General features: G+C 38.5%; 1 protein-coding gene across 1 annotated transcript in view; it reads right to left on the bottom strand.

The window, feature by feature from the left end:
• The window catches only part of COL25A1 (collagen type XXV alpha 1 chain), a 351459-nt gene that overhangs the window by 161369 nt on the left and 169590 nt on the right, over window positions 1–20500 (bottom strand). Inside the window, exons 3-4 of the mRNA XM_069459052.1 lie at window positions 19576–19620; window positions 17607–17614 (exon numbers count right to left, since the gene is read on the bottom strand). Of these exons, the coding sequence (XP_069315153.1) occupies window positions 17607–17614; window positions 19576–19620 (53 nt within the window). The remainder of the gene's footprint in view (window positions 1–17606; window positions 17615–19575; window positions 19621–20500) is intronic.

The raw sequence follows: 20500 nt of genomic DNA on the forward strand, positions 1-20500 counted from the left end.
GCTTGGGAAACAGCTAGAATTGGACATGGATGAAGAGGATATTCATGAGCTTGTTGGCATTGAGGCTGAAGAGCTTTCCAACGAGATGCTGATCAAACTGCGAGAAGAAAGAAGTTGAGGCAGAAGAAGTTATACCCGAGGCACCGAGAGTGTTCACAGCTAAGAAACTGGAGGAATATGCTGCTGTCAGCGTGGCAGGTGGTGTAGGAAATTAGAAGAAATGGATGTCAGTTATAAGAGAGTCTCAAGAGCTGACAGGGTGCTCTTGCTTAATATAGAGAAATATATAATGAAAAGAAGAAAAACTGTACAATTAACACTTGATATCTTCCTGACGGACACTGTGCCTGCCGAGCCATCAACAAGTGACGGTGCCCCAGCGCCTTCCGCCAGCCGTTCTGGAACCTCATCAGAAGAGAGGAGTTGCCGCCTGGCACTGCGGCATCCTGTCATCCAGAAATTAATTTTAGTTCAATGCTTCAAACATTGCTCAGGCCCAGGGTGCTCTCAGCTGTTCACACGAGTGGAGAGTACCCATTCAACCATTCTGCTTTTCACTTTCAGTATGGTATTCAATAAATGACATGAACCAGTCAATGCTTTATTATAAAATAGGCTTTGTGTTAGAGGATTCTGCCCAACTGTAAGCTACTGTTAGTATCCTGAGCACGTTTAAGGTAGGCTAGGCTAAGCGATAATGTTCAGTAGGTTAGATGTACCAAATACACTTTCAACTTACAATATTTTCAAATTACAATGGGTTTATTGGGACATAATCTCATCATAAGTTGAGGAGCATCTGTAAATATTTGACTGTATCCCTGATTATTTTTTTATGATACAAGACTGAATTGAAGTGTTATTCCGATTATAAATTTTATGTGTATTTATATATTATATTTTTTATATAGTATACAAAATACAGGTTATACATTTTCTAGGATACAATTTTATGTATGCATACATATGTATTTACTCAGACATATAGTTATAAATCTATGTAAAAGAAAGAAAAAAGAAAGAGAGGAAAAAAAGAAAGGAAAGAAGGCAGAGAATGGAGGGAGGAAGAAGGAAAAGGTGTACAAAGACAGTGGTTATCACTAGATGGTAGGATTATGGGTAATTATTTCTATCTTTATAGTTTCCTATACTTCTCAAAATTTTATTAACCCCATTTTGTGGTTAAAAAATATATTATCACATGATATCTAATTCATTGCAGAAAACTTTTAAACAGAACATTAAGTTGTTAAATTTTTTCCATATTAAAGTCATTTATTCAAAGATCTAGGTCAGTGATTTTAAATTCCAGTTTCTAATCCTCTCCCAATTCAGGATGTTTTTAATTACTTGGAGACTGTTTCAAAATTCTTACAGTACATTCTCCAAAATTTAGTAAGTAAGGGTTTTAATTTTACCTTTGTGTATGCTCCACGTCACTTTAGGTGTAGATTCAGAGCAGAGAAAGAGGTAGGAGAGTAATACCGCCAAACACCTATGGCAGGAGGTCATGGCTCTGTGGGGACTGGGGATCCCTGCTAGGCACAAAATTTGTTGGAACCTTTGCTGTTTTACAAACCAAAATATTTGGGTTGTAATTTAGCTGTATTATTTTTATAGAGCTGTATAAGGAACTTATGCTTTTGACTATAAATATGTATCAAGCTTCTAAAACATAATACATATCCAAGCCTTTTCATAACTGGCATGGAAGCAGGACTGGCTACCAAGGTGTAAATAAATGATCAGTTTTACAGACATATGTTCAGTAGGATACAATGAACATATGGAATACATGTGTGGAAAGACACCTGCTCAGCTTTAAAAACACACGCTTAGGCAATATTTACTGCCCTACCCATTTTTATTACATTGTATATATTGAATAATTTGGTTTCTGCTATGTTTAATAACATCTTTGGCTGGGTGCGGTGGCTTATGCCTATAATCCTAGCACTCTGGGAGGCCGAGGTGGGAGGATCACTTGAGGTCAGGAGTTCAAGACCAGCCTGAGCAAGAGCGAGACCCCGTCTCTACTAAAAATAGAAAAAAATTAGCCAGGTGTGGTGGTGTGCACCTGTAGTCCCAGCTACTGGGGAGGCTGAGGCAGAAGGATCACTTGAGCCCAGGAGTTTGAGGTTGCAGTGAGCTATGATGATACCACTGCACTCTATTTGAGTCAATGGAGTGAGACTCTGTTTCAAAAAAATAAAATAAAATAACAACCTTAATGTGTGATATTTTGATTGCTCCAGATAAATACTGAAAGCCAATTTATAAACATTTCTCAGTCTGATTAAATTTACATATGTGTCCAATTCCAATTTTCTAAATGTTGTGCAGAAAAGAAGGACCTGATAGTGCCTTCCGCAGCTGGCCTAGATGTTTTGCATTAATAAACGCGTGCTAGCTGATTTCTAACACCCGGAGAGTCAATTAACTTCTAACGCATGAGTCACATAAGGCTTATTGCTTCAGCAAAGCAGAATCCCAAAAATGAAAACCTAGTTTAAAATTGGGGAGGAGAGGCTCTGCAAGCCAACAAGCGTATGTGCTTTAGGGACCCAGATGTTTGGGGCTGCGTGATAACAGTTACCATTTACTGACTGCTACAAGACCCCAAGAGCTTTACAAATGACATCTCTCTTTGTTACAACAGTCCTGCAAATTAGGGGCCATAAAGCTTCCAAATGGGGAAGTTGGAATATGAACATGGGTTTGTCTGACTTGAACGCTTTTGTGCTCTCACTTATATCACACTAGTGGCCGAAGCTATGGGCAGTGATTCTTAACTCTCTTTTGAATTGGATAAAAACTATAGCACTGCAGTTAGAAATATCCACCTATGAAACACTTAAAACTCTGCACATGCACACACACACACACACACAGAAACTCTTAAATCCATCCACGGATTCTTCAGGAAGTCATTCACCCAGTTTAAGAACCCCTGGGCAGAGAAATATAACATTTCAGGGGCAGGAGAGGAAGAGTGTTCCAAAAAGGAAGCTAATGAGGAAAAGAATTTAAAACAACAACAACAAAAATGAGAGTTGCAGAAATCAAGACTGGAGAGAATTTCAAAAAGAGACGTTGATTAAAATGAGGACTGCAAAGAGTCTATTGCGTTTAACCAGCAGGAAGTCAGACTTTTTACTGCAACTGATTGAGCAGTAAGGTGAGGAAAGTAAGACAAGAACAAGTTCCATACATGGCACACAGGTGTCCTATGAAGTGCCAACTCTGGTTTTTAACAGCTGCCTGGCATAATATACATAACCTAAACTTTTGTACCCCCATAATATGCTGAAATAAGAATAAAAAAAAAATAATGCGTTAAGAAGGTTCTGAGCCTAGGTTACCGCCTTTGGAAAAAAGTGCTGGGATTAACCGGCAACGTCTACGGAAGACAAAAGGTGGGAAGCGTGTGTATGTGCTCTCTGCCAACCTGAGCAGACTATTCTCTTTCATGACTATGCGTGAAGGGAAGAAAAGAAACAAGATAGCAGCTAAAAGGGATAGAGGGCTGAGGAAAAGGTTTCTTTGTTTTTGTGGTAAGGGGGAAAGTATTTCAAAATGTTTACAGACTGACAGAAAATTGTTAGAAAAAAAGAAACGACTCATGGAGCAAAATCAATATGAAAGAGAACACAAAAGGGAAGGAAGTCAGAATAAGGATTAGGAGAAGGGACGCCATTTCCTCTAAGACGAGAAGAAAGAAAGAGGATAGAGATAAACGTGGGTGTGCAGAGGCAGGAAGTGGAGATGCTCTACGCCTTCGACTGCGAGGGACTCTGAGTAGAAGCGTGCTGAGGGTGGGCAGGTGTGGGAAGAATACAACTGACCGTGTGTTGATTCACTCACATAGACACTCTATAGGTACTAGGAATATAGCAAATAGAGTAAATAAACAAAGCCCCTGTTAGCACTCTGGGAGGGAGGTAGATTTTAAGAGAATGTTCATAAATCATGTGGCAGATGGTGATAATGGCTGAGCAAAATAAGTATGAGGATAAAGGGGGTAGAGAACAACTCCTTGCGAGGGTGCTGTGATTTTTTGGTTTTTTGCAAGTCATATATATATATATACACACACACACACACACACACACACACACACATACATATATACACACATACATACATACATATATTTTATTTCAGAGTATTGGGGGGTCCAAATGCTTTGGTTACATAGGTTGCCTTTGCACCGCCCGAGTCAGAGCCGTAAGCACGCCCTGTGTACACTGCATCTGTTAGGTGTGGATTCACCCCTCCCCTCCCCCGCCCCGCCCCACACCCTGTGAATGTTACTTCCCATATGTGCACATTAGTGTTGATCGATTAGTATTAATTTTTACCTATCATGTTTCAGCTGTTTAAAACATGCTTTCAATTTATTTTAGTTATTGTAGGTTTCTATCTCTTCATGGTCAGTTGCAGGAGTATAATCTCAGTAATGTATAACACAGTAGTTCCCTCCTTGTCCATGGTTTCACTTTCCACAGTTTCGGTTACCCACGGTCAACTGTGGTCTGAAAATATTACATGAAAAAATCCAGACATAATTCATAAGTTTTAAATTGCATGCCATTCTGAGTAGAGTGATGAAGTCTCACAACATCCCTCTCTGTCCCGCCTAGGATGTGAATCACCCGTTTGTCCAGTGTAGCCACACTGTGTGCACGACCTGCCCACTAGCCACCCACATCGTCTGCTCCTGACATCCAACCATCAACATTGTCATGGTTGGATGACCCAGGATCACCCAAAGCGGATGATCATCCTTTTGACATATCCTCAGAAGGTCAACAGGAGCCTAATTCTACACCACAATGCCTACGCCATTCACCTTATGTCATCTCAGCAAGCAGCCGTTTTAACATATCACATCATCACAAGAAGGGTGAGTACAGCACTATAAGATATTTAGAGAAAGAGAGAGAGAGAGAGAGAGAAATACCATAGTCACACAACTTTTATTACAGTATATTGTTATAATTGTTCTATTTTGTTATTGGCCATTGCTGTTAATCTCTTACTGTGTCTAATTTATAAATTAAACTTTATCATAGGTATGCATGTATAGAGAAAACATAGTATCTATAGGGTTTGATACTAGCCATGGTTACAGGAATCCACTGGGGGTCTTGGAATGTAAACCCCTGGATAAGGGGGGGACTACTGTATATAATTTATAAGATAATATTATTTATATTTATTCAATAAGGATTCAAAAACATTGGAAGTATTGAGTACTTATGCAAATTTGTAATTTCATGCCTAAAATATTCGGAAATTCTTAAATATTGTCATTAGACATTGTTCATGATGAGTCACCACAGAATGTACATGAATCACCCATTCCCACATTTCCTGCGATAAGGCCAAATAAACTATGCCAGTCCGGTCACAAAGCCTTAAGGATGACAGCAGAGTGCTGCTGAAACGCCAGAGGAAGAACAAGGCCCCCGGAGCACTCGGGCAGTTCCAGCGACCAAAGTTCCTGTGACCAAATGTTAAAACTTCGCTTTTACTCCATCAAAGGTAATGACGTCTCATTTTGACCAAATCAAGGCACAGTTAGACCTGGCAGCCAAAACCTGTGGCCCTGTGACCTCCCTCCAACTGCCACTGGCTCCCAGCCCCGAGCACGCCTCATTCCTGCCGGCCCCACAGCCAACGTGCCCTCCTGGCTCATCCCACTTGCCAGAATCCCACCCGTGCCGTGAGGCTTCCACCTCTTTCCAAAGCTTTGCCTACTTTCCCACAGCAGATGGGAACTGTATTCCTTCTGAATATCCACAGACCATTGTCATAATTCTTTTATGACATTACATTCTGCCTTAGATCACAGGTACTGGGATCTTATCTCTCCTGTCAAACTGCATGCTCCTTGAACAGCAAACATTCATGGTGCTGTGACAATATGCCAGGAACTGCCACTGGGTTGGTGGACACTAGGAGACACCATTATTAGCCCCATTTCACAGTTGTGGAAACTGAGACAGAGAGATGTTGAGTGACTTGCCCAAGATCACACAACTCGGAAGTGGAAATACTGAGGTCTGTCAGATTCCACAGCCTACACTTTTTAACTATCATGTTATACCTCGCAGTCCTTAGACTGTGGAAGGTATACCATAAACAACTGATTTTTTAAAAATACATTCTTTAAATAAATTTTTATTCAACTTTTATTTAAGCACTTACTAAATGCCAGGCACTGCAGCGATGCTAAAGAAACAAGGAAAATTAAGTCCTAAACTCTTCAACAGAACATACAGTTAATGTTAATACATTTTCAGATTTCCAGACTCCATTCTCACACTTCCCAAGCAACTGGAAAACCTTTGGCCAGAGGCTCCCATTGTGAAAACTAAAGTCCTCTCTTCTCACTGCAATAAAATTGACTGTATTGAAACATAAACTGCCTTAATTTATTTGAACAGATAATATTATACAATTAGCAATACTGGGACTAAATCAGATATGGTAATGTTATCACCAAGAGTGTCCTGAATACGTTTCTTTTCTTCCATAGTAGAAATGTTCTCCGTTGAGACAGGAAATGTAGCTGAGCATTGTTAGAGCCACTGCCTAAATTACCTCTATTGATGAGGCTCGGCAGGTGCTCTCTCAAGGATTCTGAATAACTGCTGGGGGATAAAAGAAAGTGTTCCACGGGCTGTAGCCACAGCAGGCTGGGGTCTACTGGGGGGAGAAGAAAGCACTTGCCCCACGCCTGACTGGCTCTGCGTCCTGCCTGGAGTACGGCTAACTAGCCATCCCTGAAATTGTATAAATGAAAGGAAGGAGGCCAAGGTAGACATTTGTATTAATAATTGGTGTGCACAAAGTAAATTAGGCTATCCCACCAGGTCCTTCTCAAAGGGTGGAAAGGCAGCACAAACCTTCAGAAACAAAGTCTGCGAAAGCAATCTTTTCAAAGCTTTTGACGAATTGCAAACCTCAGCCATTTATTTTTTTCTCATCGAAAGGAAAGTTGGGGGAAAAGTTCCAGTTCAGTTCACACACAACACATGCACATATACACACACAGAAAGAATGCGAAGGTGTGCGAAGCATGAACCAGGACATGAAAGTTATGTAGCACTATCCTTATTCACAAAGGCAGTCAAGAGACCTGGTTCTGCCATTAAGCAGGGGGAGGATTTGTCACCGATGGCAGAGGGCAGGGGTAGCACAGTTCCGGGCTCCCTGAGCTCCTGTGTGTATTCCCACGTGAACAATCTGCAGCACAACGGAACCCTGTCCCCTTGTTTGCACAGGCATGTTGCGGTGGCAGGCAGGGACCGTGAAAGGCCTTCTCCGTCAGAAGAGAGAGGTCAAGCAATTCAACCAAACTATGATTCAGATTTTCAAATTTGTAAAGGAAACGATTAATTTGGAACTTCTTTGCTTTTTGGTCCTAGAGAATGGAATTTCCTGGTGTATAAAGTTTCCAGGTTTCTAAATTCTTTTCAACATCTCCCTTTCATGAAGAGCACATAGTAGCCAAAGAATAATGAGAAATATTAGACTTTTTTAATAATGCTGTAGAATCAAGTTTTCCTCTAACCTTTGTAGAAAAGAAAACTAATTTATTTTTACAATAGTATGCTTTACATCAAACATACATATCACTCAATCTTATGTCATTACATAATACATTTTGATTCTTTCACTTGCACAAACATTAACTGTATCTAGATAATATTAGAATCCAAAAAGAATAAAATCAAATTTAATAAGTAATGCCTTGGGGGCGGGGGAAAAAAGAAAACAAAAAAGAAAGAGAAAAAAATAAATAATGCCAAATTATTCAAATATTTTAATTCAATTTAATAGTAAATAGATTCCCAAACTTCCTCTCAACACTATTGACATTTAAGTTAGGTTGAAACATAAGCAATTAGAGATTAACAAAGTTTTGAGGTTTAACTCAAGTAATTAAAGAATAATATTACAGTTCTTAAAGGAAAAAGATTCCCTTCAGAGTGCCATTCCATTCCCTCATCACACAAGTATTTAAAAAACAAAACTGTCATAGTTTATCGCTGATTGAGTCCTGAAAAACACCTTCATCTAAAAATTCTCATTTCTCTTAAGAAACGGGAACCTCCACATACAGGAACAGAATGCACGTTCTCATTCCTCTTGAGTGTCACTCAAGAGATACATCTGATGTGATTTGTGCCATGACAATGAGAATACAGTAAACTGTGAAAAATGTCATTTCTGGAAAATTTATTGGCAATAGTTCAGCAAGAAATGAATCTTTTTAACAGGTATGACATGGTGACTTTGACAAATTGAACTTTTAAATATATGGAGCATTTTAAAAGATATTCCCTTAGAAATGAGTTAATTTAGATGCAACACACAGTATACTGTGTACCATAATTCATTGCGTCCACTTCCATCACTGTGGAGTGGTTCTGTGTCAGTGTGTCAACCTCCCTCTTCAAATTCCAATCTGGGCTCCACTTTCAGTTCATGAACTTGTAAAATGAAGCAATAGCTTAGATGTAGTCTCTGAGGTTCCTTTCAACTATTAATTCTATAATTTTAGTATTTTATGCATTCTGAAACTTTCCATGGTTTAAAGATAAAAATCTCAGGGAAAGATCCTTCTAGAAAAATTTTTTTCTACTTAGCAGAAAAGTTTGAGCTACAAGACACTTTGACGGAAGGGTCAATATCTTGATCAATTTCTACAGATGTGTCACCTCTAAATTTGTTTAAAAGAAAATTAAAAGCCTATAAATGCCAAATATTAAAATTTACTACTCCATTATGGGGCTCTTCGTATTCCACAGGATGCATATTTGCCTGTTTAGATAAGGAGCTAAAGCTTTATGTAAGTACACATATTCATATTACTGGGCTCCATATGACGCCCTTGATGGATACAGCCAAACAAAATTTAGCTTGTTTTTGGTTATAGTTTTAAAAGTAGGAAGCTTGAAGGTCTGTAAATTAGGATACCATTTAGAGCCATTCTTGGTCTCCCAAGGTATTTAAAAGCCTAGCCAGCCCAGGGGGAGGCCAGGTGAGAACAAATGTGTAGCAGAAGAGGTATCCTTAAGAGATTTACAATGTTGATTTTAATAGTCTGCCACCTGTCACAGCTACTGTCAGCCAACAAAGGCAGGACATAGCAAGGAAACGTTTCACATCGGAAGTGATGCTGACTTCCAGTCCCCAAACAAGAAACCTTCTGACACAAACCATCCCTTAACTGTTACCAAACTCCTCCCAAAAGGAATGTTTGTATTGTCCATGAGTCTAATTTACTGACAATGTAATAACTGAAAGTATTAAAGAGGCTACATCTTGGTAATCACGGTACTTTAGGGCAATAGATTGAGTTCCTACTACCACAGAGAGATAAGACAGGCCAATTTCTAGTAATAATTTACATGAATGAAAACTTTCTATTTAATTTATTTTTAGCGGAACAGAAACCTAGAAATGATCCAGGTGCCTTAGTTATTGGAATCTCTAGAAAGTACTGGAAGTTCTAGAAATGATTAGGGATGAAAGACATTTCCTACTCTTTCAGGATAGTTTTTAATGGCAAAATAAAAGCTTCCTCTCCTCACAAGGATGAATAGGAGGGGGTTTCCCAATCCAAATTCGTTGGCCTTGTGGTTTTGATTAAAATCTGCACATAGGAAACTTCATATTATAGGAAATATACAATTTGTACGGTGAGTTTCTTATGAATTACAATATTTGATACAAGGTCAAGCAATTTTTCATTTTGTTTAAAATGTTCCAATGATCTGAAATTGCCATCAGCTTGTTTATGCTCTTCGAACTCTCTTCTCCTGAACTCTATTAACATCACCAAACTAAGGATAAAAAAAAAAAGGAACTTTTTTCCTCGAAACAGGCGAGCTAATGCCTATGGGAAAATAACGTTCTCAACAAATAAAACCCAGGGGATCTCGTCAAGTGAAGGAATAAATCCTCATCATTCACACGACTTTCAAACTGGTAAACAATACGAGAATTCTATAACAGTTTCTTTTTAACTCATGCCATCTAATGTACAAAGTACGTCTGTATGTAACGGCAACTCCAGATCCACTTTCCAGACGTGCAGATTCAGTGATTAGAGACTTAACTTTAATATGCAAAGTAGAGGGTTGGGTAGACTCGAGGGGGCGTCGGGATAAATAACGCTCACAACTGCAAGTGGAAGTTTAGGTCATTTCCCATCCAGGGGTATATCTAGGGCATACTGGGGAATGGTTCGACTACCTGAAAGGAAACCACAAGCTGATTAGTTCCACTCCAAGGGACGGTTTTTAAAAAGCAGTTCTTATTCTTTACCATTGATTAGAAGCTAAATGGAAGGTTACATATGGTGACAGATATATACATTCAGCCATTACCACAGAAGGGCGATAAATTATCCGGGGTGCCTGCAGAGAACTCTCTAATCCACTCTTTCAATTTCCACTCTCACCTGTGAAAAAGCCTGAACCCGTGTGCCCATGGGTTGTTAATAATGCTCTCTGGAAGGCAGCACGTTGAAATTGTTCCCCAAACTGCAAATCAAGAGACAAAGTATCTGCGTCTACTACTGTTGAATGAAATTACATATCAGAATAAAACACCGTGTCCGCAGTACAGGACCGAAGTATGTTTTCATGTGTTCCACGAACTCCATGGGCCCTGGGCAGCACAGAGCTCGAGAATGCTTACATTTCTTCTCCCAGAAGAATACCCTAACATAGAGGTAGCTAACGGAAGCCTCCAAAAGGAAGTTTGTGATATAAAATTTAAAATAATTGTTTTTAAATTTGTAGTTTCCAGATTGGATTTCTACTCTGCCTGCCAAACATTCTCCTTCTTTCTCTGTGGGTTAGCGGCACAAATATGGATTTCATTTGTTTATTGATAGAAGGAAGTGGTGATTCAGCCACTTTGTGTAGATGTCCTAGTTCCGCTAGCTCCCCTCGCTGCTTCCAAGACAAAACACTGCGAGGGGTGACAGCTCCTCAGCCAGGAGGAAGGCGGCGCACAGTGGGGCTGTGACTCGGAAGAGCCAGCCCTGGCCTGTCTGGTTTGCTCTGCAGCCCAGCCTGCCCTGCCGCCTCTCTCAGACCAACCCCCTGACCCACGCGACTCAGTCCCCGGCCAGCCCTTGCTGCTTCATTCTTCTTTTCCTGCATTTTGATGTCGGCTCTGGGCAGCAGAAATGCTACCAACAATGGCTCTTTGTTTTCCATAGGTTCCAAAGGCTCAAACGTTTCAAGTAATGGAGAATGTTTCATCCTCAAATGTGTCAAGTAGGAGACAGACCCTCTTGTAACCTTTCTCTAAGAAGTGTGCGGGTCTATATTGATTTGCTAAAGAAAGATCCAACGTAAGCATTCCAGAGCTTAGTGCTACCCACCTGCCACGTACAAGCCACATAAGTGAGCCCCGTAGCCTGCAACCCCCCTTCTCTGAACCCCCATAAATAGCTAAGAAGGAAAAGAGAGCGATGTCACCAGCCCTGCCTACGTCACAGGGTTGGGAGCATCAAATGATCTACATAAAAGGGCGTTTGATGAATAACTTCCAATTAAACATACTACATTATTATTCGCCAGGAGTGCTTATCAAGTCAGGCATATTTACACGTCACAGTCAAAGTTATAAGTTTATGCACAGGGAATGTGAAAACTGAATGAAGAAAAGAGACAAGGGAAGAAGGAGGAAGGATTCACAGAGAGGGACACGCCTGTCAAAGATGGCAGTCTGCATCAGTCTGGGTCCTTGCAAGAAGCCCTGACCCTCACCATGTCTAAGAAATAAATTTCTATTGTGGTAAACATTTCAAGGTCTGTTATAACAACTCAAGTTATTCTAAAACAGATGGCATCCAGAAATAGACCACAAGAAATAATAATGTTGCAAAAAAAAATATATTGTCGATGTTTTTCTATGTCTACTTCCTCCTCTTCCTCCCATTTTTTTTTTTTTTTTACTTTAACAGCCTTATTTATCTCAATTTGCAGGGTCTATACCCATTACTGTTGCCACTTCCAGAATTCCAAAGTTCTGCTTAACCTGGCATTACAATCTATAGAAACAATAGCAGCTGGATGTGGTGGCACGTGCCTCTAGTCCTAGCTACTCAGAAGGCTGGGGCAGGATGGCTTGTACCCATGAATTCAAGGCTGCAGTGAGCTATGATGACACCACTGCACTCCAGACTGGGTGACACAGTGAGACCCCATCTCTTAAAAGAAAAAAAAACAGCAGAGGAATCATGAAAACAAATTGCCACTGAACACAGTTCCCCCATACAAACATGGCAGCCTGAACCACTCACAACAGAAGACACGAAGAGACACCGGGAATCTATTCTATTCGACAGTTCGTAGTTATATTCTCTCTTTCTATCTTCTGTTCCAGGAGACAAAGCTGTGTGCTGGAACCCAAGATGAACTACCTATCTGTGCTAGCCTAGGGTTACTCTATTGTAACTCTGTCCCCAAACAGCTTTTAAACACACTGAATTCTTCAGGTTTTTGTTTCTTTACTTTGTCGTGGTAGCTGTTACAGTGACGGAATTTACACAGCTATTCTGGTATTTTGTACCAACACTGCCTCCTACGAGGTGGTTTGCTCCTCCCTCAACAATAACGCCACATTGTTACGGAAAAAAGTAACGGTCACCACACATCTAAAAGCACACTCTTGGATCCCAAATAGAATTAAAAATATTTTTATAATTAAGCAGGAATATAACAAAGAAGTAATTAAAGGAACATTGGCTGGAAAAGTTCATGAAAATTTTATACCTATTTTTCTTGACTCCAGAGGCAAAGCTCATGTGGCCACATAATTTGCTTCTGTTAGATGATAATTAGATGATTCCTGAGGGTTTTTTTTTTTTTTTTTTTTTTTGGTAACTGGCAGTAAAAAAGAGTACAAACTAGATGTTGAGATCTACAAATAACTAAGAAGGGTTTAATATGAACCATAAATGATAAAGACGCAACAAAGAAGATACTTAACAAAAAAGGTGGTAACATTTAAACCTTATTTGCCTGAAAAACATCTTGTGGAAATATGGGGAAAAATGGCCTTTGAACAGAAACAGACCCGGGTTCAAACTCCAGTTCTGCCTCCTCCTAGATGTACATTGTTGGGTAAATTACTTGACCAGCCTCAGTTTCCACTCCTGTAAAATGGGTCACAGGGATGGTATGTGAAGTGGCACATGGTAGGTACTTGCTACAAACTGTAGTTATTAGTATATTAGGAAAAGATTTACTTTTGACTTAAAAATCCTATCATATTTTCCAGATGAAGTAAAGTTATCAGTTTTTCATCTAAAAGTTTCACAGAGATTTCTTTTCCTGATTCATCCACCACATTGACAGAAATAGCACTGTACGCCTAACTTGGCTACGTCTGCTCCATTCATCTGTCAACAAGATTCTAGCGTTGACAATTGTCAAAGGTGGATGGGACAGAACAGGCGGCAGGACCGCGTCGTGTTTCACACCTCAGAGGGTTCTACGCTACCAACAATAACATCGTATCTGTCAGTCAAGCGTAATTACACAGCTTGATAGACTGGTGCAAATAAAACAGCCGCTTAGAACAAGGTCTCCTGGCTCTTTTCTGGCCACAATTATAGGACTTGCTTGATTCTGCGACCTGTGAATATTAGAGTGACACTTCCCTTTGGGACAAAAAGACAGAAAAAACACATCCCCTGTTGACTCTGAAAAAGATCGAAACTAGGTGCAAAATTTGCTCCATTTGAAAACCCTGAAATCATTTTGCAAATTTTGATCAAACTCTTTGCTCTTATTGAGATACGGATTTATTTTTAGGATATCCACAGTAGAAGGTACAATTTGATAATCATGTAACACAAGGGAAATCACTGCAGCAAATACAGTTGCGGTATCTGAGCCAGATGCTCAAAATGCCGCATGGAGTCCTTTAGAGTAATATTCTAATACATGTTACCTTTATGAAAAGGGAAATAGAAAAAAGTATCTGATATTCACAAAAAAACCCCAAATTATATACATTATCATGAAATTGTTCCATTGTAGCTATTCATAGCAGAGATGTCCATGGTAGCAGTATCTTTCTGTAGAAGTGGATAAGGCTGAGTAATAAGCTGAATTATATTATATGTAGGATCTAATTAAAGTTGTATTTCAAGTTTTAAATTATAAATGATCTCAATATGCAAGAATACAGAAACTGACAAAAGAAACGCATATGTCCACACATCATTCCAGTGGAATATATCCAAGTTTTCCAAAATACATCTGTAAAGATGTAAAGTTGCTAAATTCAATTTTATCATTAAGTATAGCTTTGCTTTTCTTTTTCTTATTTTTTAATCTTACTTGAGAGTATTACTTCAGGAGGGAATAAAAAAAGATGACTCTTAGTGACAATGAGAGACAATGAGATCTGCCATTCTCCCCTGGGGCATATGATTTTTTGTGTGTTTTAGTGAGTGCCCTAATGTCATCTTTTGCACTATTGGAGCACATTTCACAACACAGTGAAAGTGAATGACAATAAAATACACATCAGGACAGCCGGCCACACTTCATAAACTTTCTGTACACATGAAGCCACAGCATCATGGAAGCTCAGGGCCAGAAGGTAGTTTGAGAGACTGACTTGATGTGGTTCTGTCCCAAGGCCTGCTCACTAGAATCAGGACTAGTTAACCTCTCAGACTACCTCCGTGCTTTACATGTAGAGTACAGAATAGAAGCAAGGGAAATTGCGATTGAAATGGCAACATATGCCTTGGTATTTTATCCATTTCTGGAGATACTTGAATAATTTTTTAAAAGACACAAAATGAGGACAATAAAATTTCTCTGAAAATGAAATCACAGAAACTGTCAGTTTCAGTTCAGGGAAAAGAAGTGGAAACATATATATACAGCTGACCCTTGAACAACACGAGTTTGAACTACATGGGTCCACTTACATGTGGATTTTCTTCTACCTCTGCCCCCACCCCAGATAGCAAGACCAATCTCTCTTCCTCCTCCCCCCCTCCTCCTCCTCCTCCTCCTCCGTCTACTTAACGTGAAAACAATGAGAATGAAAACCTTTATGATGATACACTTCCATTTAATGAACAGTAAACATATTTTCTCTTCTTTATGATTTTCTTAGTAACATTTTCTTTTCTCTAGCTTACTTTGTTCTAAGAACACAGTATATAATACATATAACATACAAGATATGTGTCAATCAACTGTTTATGTTATCAATAAGCTCACCGGTAGTCTATTAGCAGTAAAGCTTTTAGGAAGTCAAAAGTTATACCTGGACTCTTTACTGAGCAGGGGTAGGTACCTCAACCCCCACATCGCTGAAGGGTCAACTGTACATAAAATTAACGTGATGCTAAAAATAGGAAGAGTGTGTTCACTAGAAATTAAAATTGTCAATAATTGGGTATTTCCTCTAAATTACTAAATTGCTGATAAATTTATCATAATAATGCCACTGCTCACTAATGTTCATTCAGATGCAAGAAGTACACTAGAAACTTGTTATAATGCCGCCTTCTCTAAAGCAAAATTTGATGGAAGGCAGATACTTCTCAGAAATCACATATGGAGGTTTAGAAATTAGAGGCTCAAGAGAATTTCATTATATTTTACCCATTAAGGTACCCATAATATTTGGTCCTAAGTCCTATGGTAAAACTTTATTGTATGAGTAAAGATAGCGTAATCAATAGGCTTTTTTCTCTTTTTCACAATTAATGGTTTTTCATCTCATCAAATGTGAACAATTTGAATTATCTTTTAGTCAGTATGAAAACTCCTGTTTATACCCCATTTCTTGGATTTGATGCAGTTTGCTAAACACATTATAACTTCCTCAGAATGCAGTCAAGGTAGGACAATATTAATGCTTGTTTTATAGATTAGCCATTTATATTTTTTGGTCATGCTTTTGTTATATGTAATTATTTATGTGAAGGAACATGATTGGACCCATGCCAAACCTGTGTAACAACGGTCCATGTTATAACAAAATTATAATTCATAAGGAATAGGGATCAAGTGGTAATAGATTGGAATTAGGCATATCTAATTGAATTTCAACTTTGCAAACCCTCTAGCTGTGCAACCTTTGGTAATTAACCTCTCTGGGCCTCAGTTTCCTCACTGAACGATGGGAATGGTAACATCAGAAGGTTGTGTGAGAACAAAATGAAATTATGCATGTAAAATGCCTACAATATTGCCTGCCATGTGCTGGGGGCTTAATAATGCTAGTGCTCTTTTCTTTATATATAATAAGAAAAGGAAGAATCACTGAAATGTTTAAGTAGAGAATTTAGACTCATAGATGGCTCCAAGAAAGCGAGAGCTATGTGGTTCTTTAACTTTTCAAGGAACCAAAAAGGAAATATTAGAAACCTGAGCATCATCATGAGGCAGAAAAGAGATTTAACTGCCTCTTGGCATGGCTAATACATACTTCACAAAAAAGCCTTGAATGCTCTACTCTGGCCTTAACCTCTGAAATTTCCTCTGCATAGCCGTGGTTTGTTACTTAACATGAAGAGGCTTACATATGAAGCCAGAGAGCAAAGGCTCCTAGACCCGGGGCATGCCATCTGCCTAGCATTAAGCAAGAGCTGAAAGTCAGTTACAGAAGCAAAGTCATTTCTAATATGATTTATGTTCCATCCTCGAACGTGGCAGGAAGACTGCGAAAGATATTTGGAAGCCAATGCTTCCTCTGAATAAAGCAACCGAGCATATACTAAGCCTCTCTCCTTGGACCACGCTGGCCTGTTAGATAAGTTGCCAAGGTGGAGTCTGCGAACCCTGGAGCAAACTGGTTATCTGGGATGAGAAAATATCTGGAGGCCAGTGATCACTGCTACCGTAAACGCACAGTGCACAGTATAAACACTGGGGTCAGACGACAGATATCCAGGATATTACTCAAAAACACATCTAGCTCAAAACTGACAAGATAATCTGTTCCTGTGAGCACAAAGCAGACTGGAATGCTGCAGCTATGACCTACTCAAGGGAAGAGAAAAGAAAGTGAAACTCTCCAAGGGCCCCATTGCAGGCAAAACTCCAAGAGACTTCAAAGGCAGTGCTGCCTAAGGAGGGAGCGCTGCTCCAAGCCCACAGGGGGTATCGTTTCCACGATCATGTTGCCATCTGCATTTGGTGGCCTGGCAAATGCAAATATTTCAGATACAAGTTTAAACAGATGAAAAAAGAAGTGTGAAATAGCTTGGAGATATTCTTGCAAAAGAAACCTCAGAATTCCAGGAAAAGCATTTAAAATCAGAAGCTTCATAAGTTATTCAAAAGTCCCACGAGGGTAATTGATGTGGGATTATATAAAAAAATAAATTTTTTTTTTAATGGACACATTGTACTCCAACATATCACATGATCACAAAATTGTGTACTTAAATAATTTTCCAAACTTAAGTACTCTTAAAAGGTCAGCAATATTTTTCTAATTGAAGCATAGACTATATTTTGATGTTTTAACAAAGTTGTAACATACGTGATCCTGATTAATTCAGAAGAGCCAAAATGCACCAATATACTTACAGGAGGACCTAAGGGAGGGGGGAGGGGGAGAAATAAGAAAAAGGGAGAGATGAATTAGTGAATATGAAAATGTTAATATTAAATAAAAGATTGGAGCCACATCATAATCATCAGCATAATACATGGGACATGGAAGATATTTAGAATTCAGTGATTCTTAATCTTTTATTTAGGGCATGGAGCCTTTGGGACCACCTCAGACACTTGCATTTACACCTACACACAAAATCTTACACAAAATTTCAAGGAATTTTCAGATTCCCTGGGGCCTATCTATGGATTACTGAGAGGTTCATGTATGTTTAGTAAAGACTGTCTAATTTATTAAAGTTTAGATAAAATATGAATTAGGAGGATCTTTGGTATTTTATGGTAGACTAGTCATAGACAATTGATATATAACTTCTTGAGTTTTCTAAAACAGCCAAATCAGAAATGTACCTATTCCTTGTTCTAAGAATGTATTTCGCCCAACAGTACTGTAAATAAATATATGAAAGACTAACTTTAGTGTTTATAGAGATTTCTTTAAAACTATGTATTCTCATGAAAATAGGCAAAGTCTAGGAAAATTTCAATATTTCACACACCATATACTCAATTAAAACACCAGCTCCAAGTAGCAAGGAAGTTGGAAAATGACTTTTATATTTTCTATAAAACTTTGCATAAGCACAAAATTTTCTCTCTTTTCCTTTAATCCTCTTTTTTTGACACAAAGATCATTTCATGATTATCTGACTCCACTAATGTTTTATCATTTTCTTTTTCTCAAAACAAATTTATAAAGTGTCCTCTATTATAAAACTTTGCACTTTGTGAAGAGACACCCATACAAGTTTCCAATTATTTAGATTCCACAGGGTTTAAAGATAGCTTCTGAGAATATGCTTTTAAAAATTAAGCAGGTGCTTTGTGCAAATTAATGAATTTCAATAAACCTTTTTTATTTTTGACATCTTTTTCAATGCAGAAGAGGAAATGAGACCAAAAAAGCCACATCAATCTACTATCTGCTGTTCTTGACAGGTTAGTGCTTCTATTGTTTCAACACTTAGTAACTGATTATTTTTAATACTGATAAATACTTATAGAAAATACTGGAAAATAACATTTCACAGCATGCTAGAGTCAAGCCTTAAATTACCTTATCTTGCAAGGAAGAACTGATGGCCTGCTAAGACCTCATGTGGTCATTTATAGTTTTGGAATCTTAAATTTTATTAAATAAGTAAAACAGTAAGTGAACTCACTTATACAGATTAACTTAGTTTCAAGAAAATTTTTTTTACTTGACTTTTCTGTTCGACTTTAAATTTACTGGGAGTCAGGACAATTGGTTCCATTTCAATTTCTGCTCATAAAAAATCACATGGCCTTGGCAAAATCACCTGCCCGCTCTGGGCCTCCATTTCCTCGACTACAAAATGAAAACTCGGGATTGATTACTAAGGCTCCTGTCACCACGAAAATTCTACGGTTACACGAGAAGGATAAGAGTTCCCAAAGTTTGAAAAGAATGAGAGTAAAAGCATGACAAAATTGTGCCAGTTGGATAAAATAATAATAAAGCTTTCCAAGACATGTGGCCCGGCGTCCCAAGGCAGATGTTTCTGCAGAGCACCTATGTTTGCTGACCACCTACAGAGATGAAAACATCAGGGACGTTGTACTGGGTGCCGCTAAGAAACCCTCCATCGTACACAGAAAGGACAGACTTAACCTAACCCAGTAAATAAGCCAAAACGAGGTGCCAATGGTTACTAAACTGTAATTAACAATATTTTGCAACCTTCTCTTTCTTACACTTGGTGGAAGTAAAGAGAATAAAAAAAAATTCTAGGTCTAGCAGAGATTTAAAGACACACTACCTCCAACGAGACAATATTATTATCATTAATTAGCAGGGACAGATGCGGGAACCCAACCAAAACATGAATGACACAGAGCAGCTGAAAGAGACACTTACCAGATTCTCCTCTTCGGCCCCTCTTACCTCGTTTCCCTGGAGGGCCTGAAATACAAAGGATAATGTTTTCAGTGTCGTTTTAACCATTTTTTTCTGGTTCCAAAATGGCTAGTAAATAATTTCCATATATTTTCTCACTGTTTTAAACTACCAACTTCAAGAAAGGGGCCAGATATTTGTAAAAGTCAGGATTGTCTTTAGTGTTTCAGGAAAACTCTTAAGCGTCATTTAATTATCAAAGCTGCTCTAGATATCTAATCATCTAGTGTTACTTAAGAACACTAACGATTCAGAATTGTTTATGCTGCTCAGATATCATCAATAAAGAGAAGTTTTGCTAAGAAAATTGGCGGTGTTGAGACTTTATGTTTCTTAGCAATATTTCGTTTCTGAAGGTTTCAGTATATTAATAATTAAAAGTACTAAGTCGAAACAACTGTAATTTCTCTTCATTCATGTTCATCATGATTTCTCTGAAAATATTTAGTTAGCAGTTAGTTAAATGTATATATTCGTAATGGAAATAATCCTTACAGATATTTCTATTTTATTAAACGTGAATATATTGACTTTCTCTAATTAAGAACCACCTGAATAAAATCACATTCCTTTTAATTGGACAGTGTTTAGGTAGTAACTATAGGCCTGATTTTTCTACAGGGACTGGATCATTATTGTCATTGAACAAATAGCCTTTAAGACGATCCCATTTTAAAAGCAGAGAAAAACCTTTTTTTTTTTTTGAGTGAGTTGCCAGTAAAGACCACCAAGCTAGTATGTATCCGACTTAGCACAAGATTGTAGACATTCATGGCTTTCAAGCTATTATTCTCAATTATATAATTTCTGTCCTCATTTCCTTGGGTCGGAATAGCTTCCATTGAATTATGGCGCAGGCAAATAGAAGAGAATAACTAGCCCACAA

Source organism: Eulemur rufifrons, chromosome 26, assembly GCF_041146395.1.
Source record: "Eulemur rufifrons isolate Redbay chromosome 26, OSU_ERuf_1, whole genome shotgun sequence".
NCBI lineage: Eukaryota > Metazoa > Chordata > Mammalia > Primates > Lemuridae > Eulemur > Eulemur rufifrons.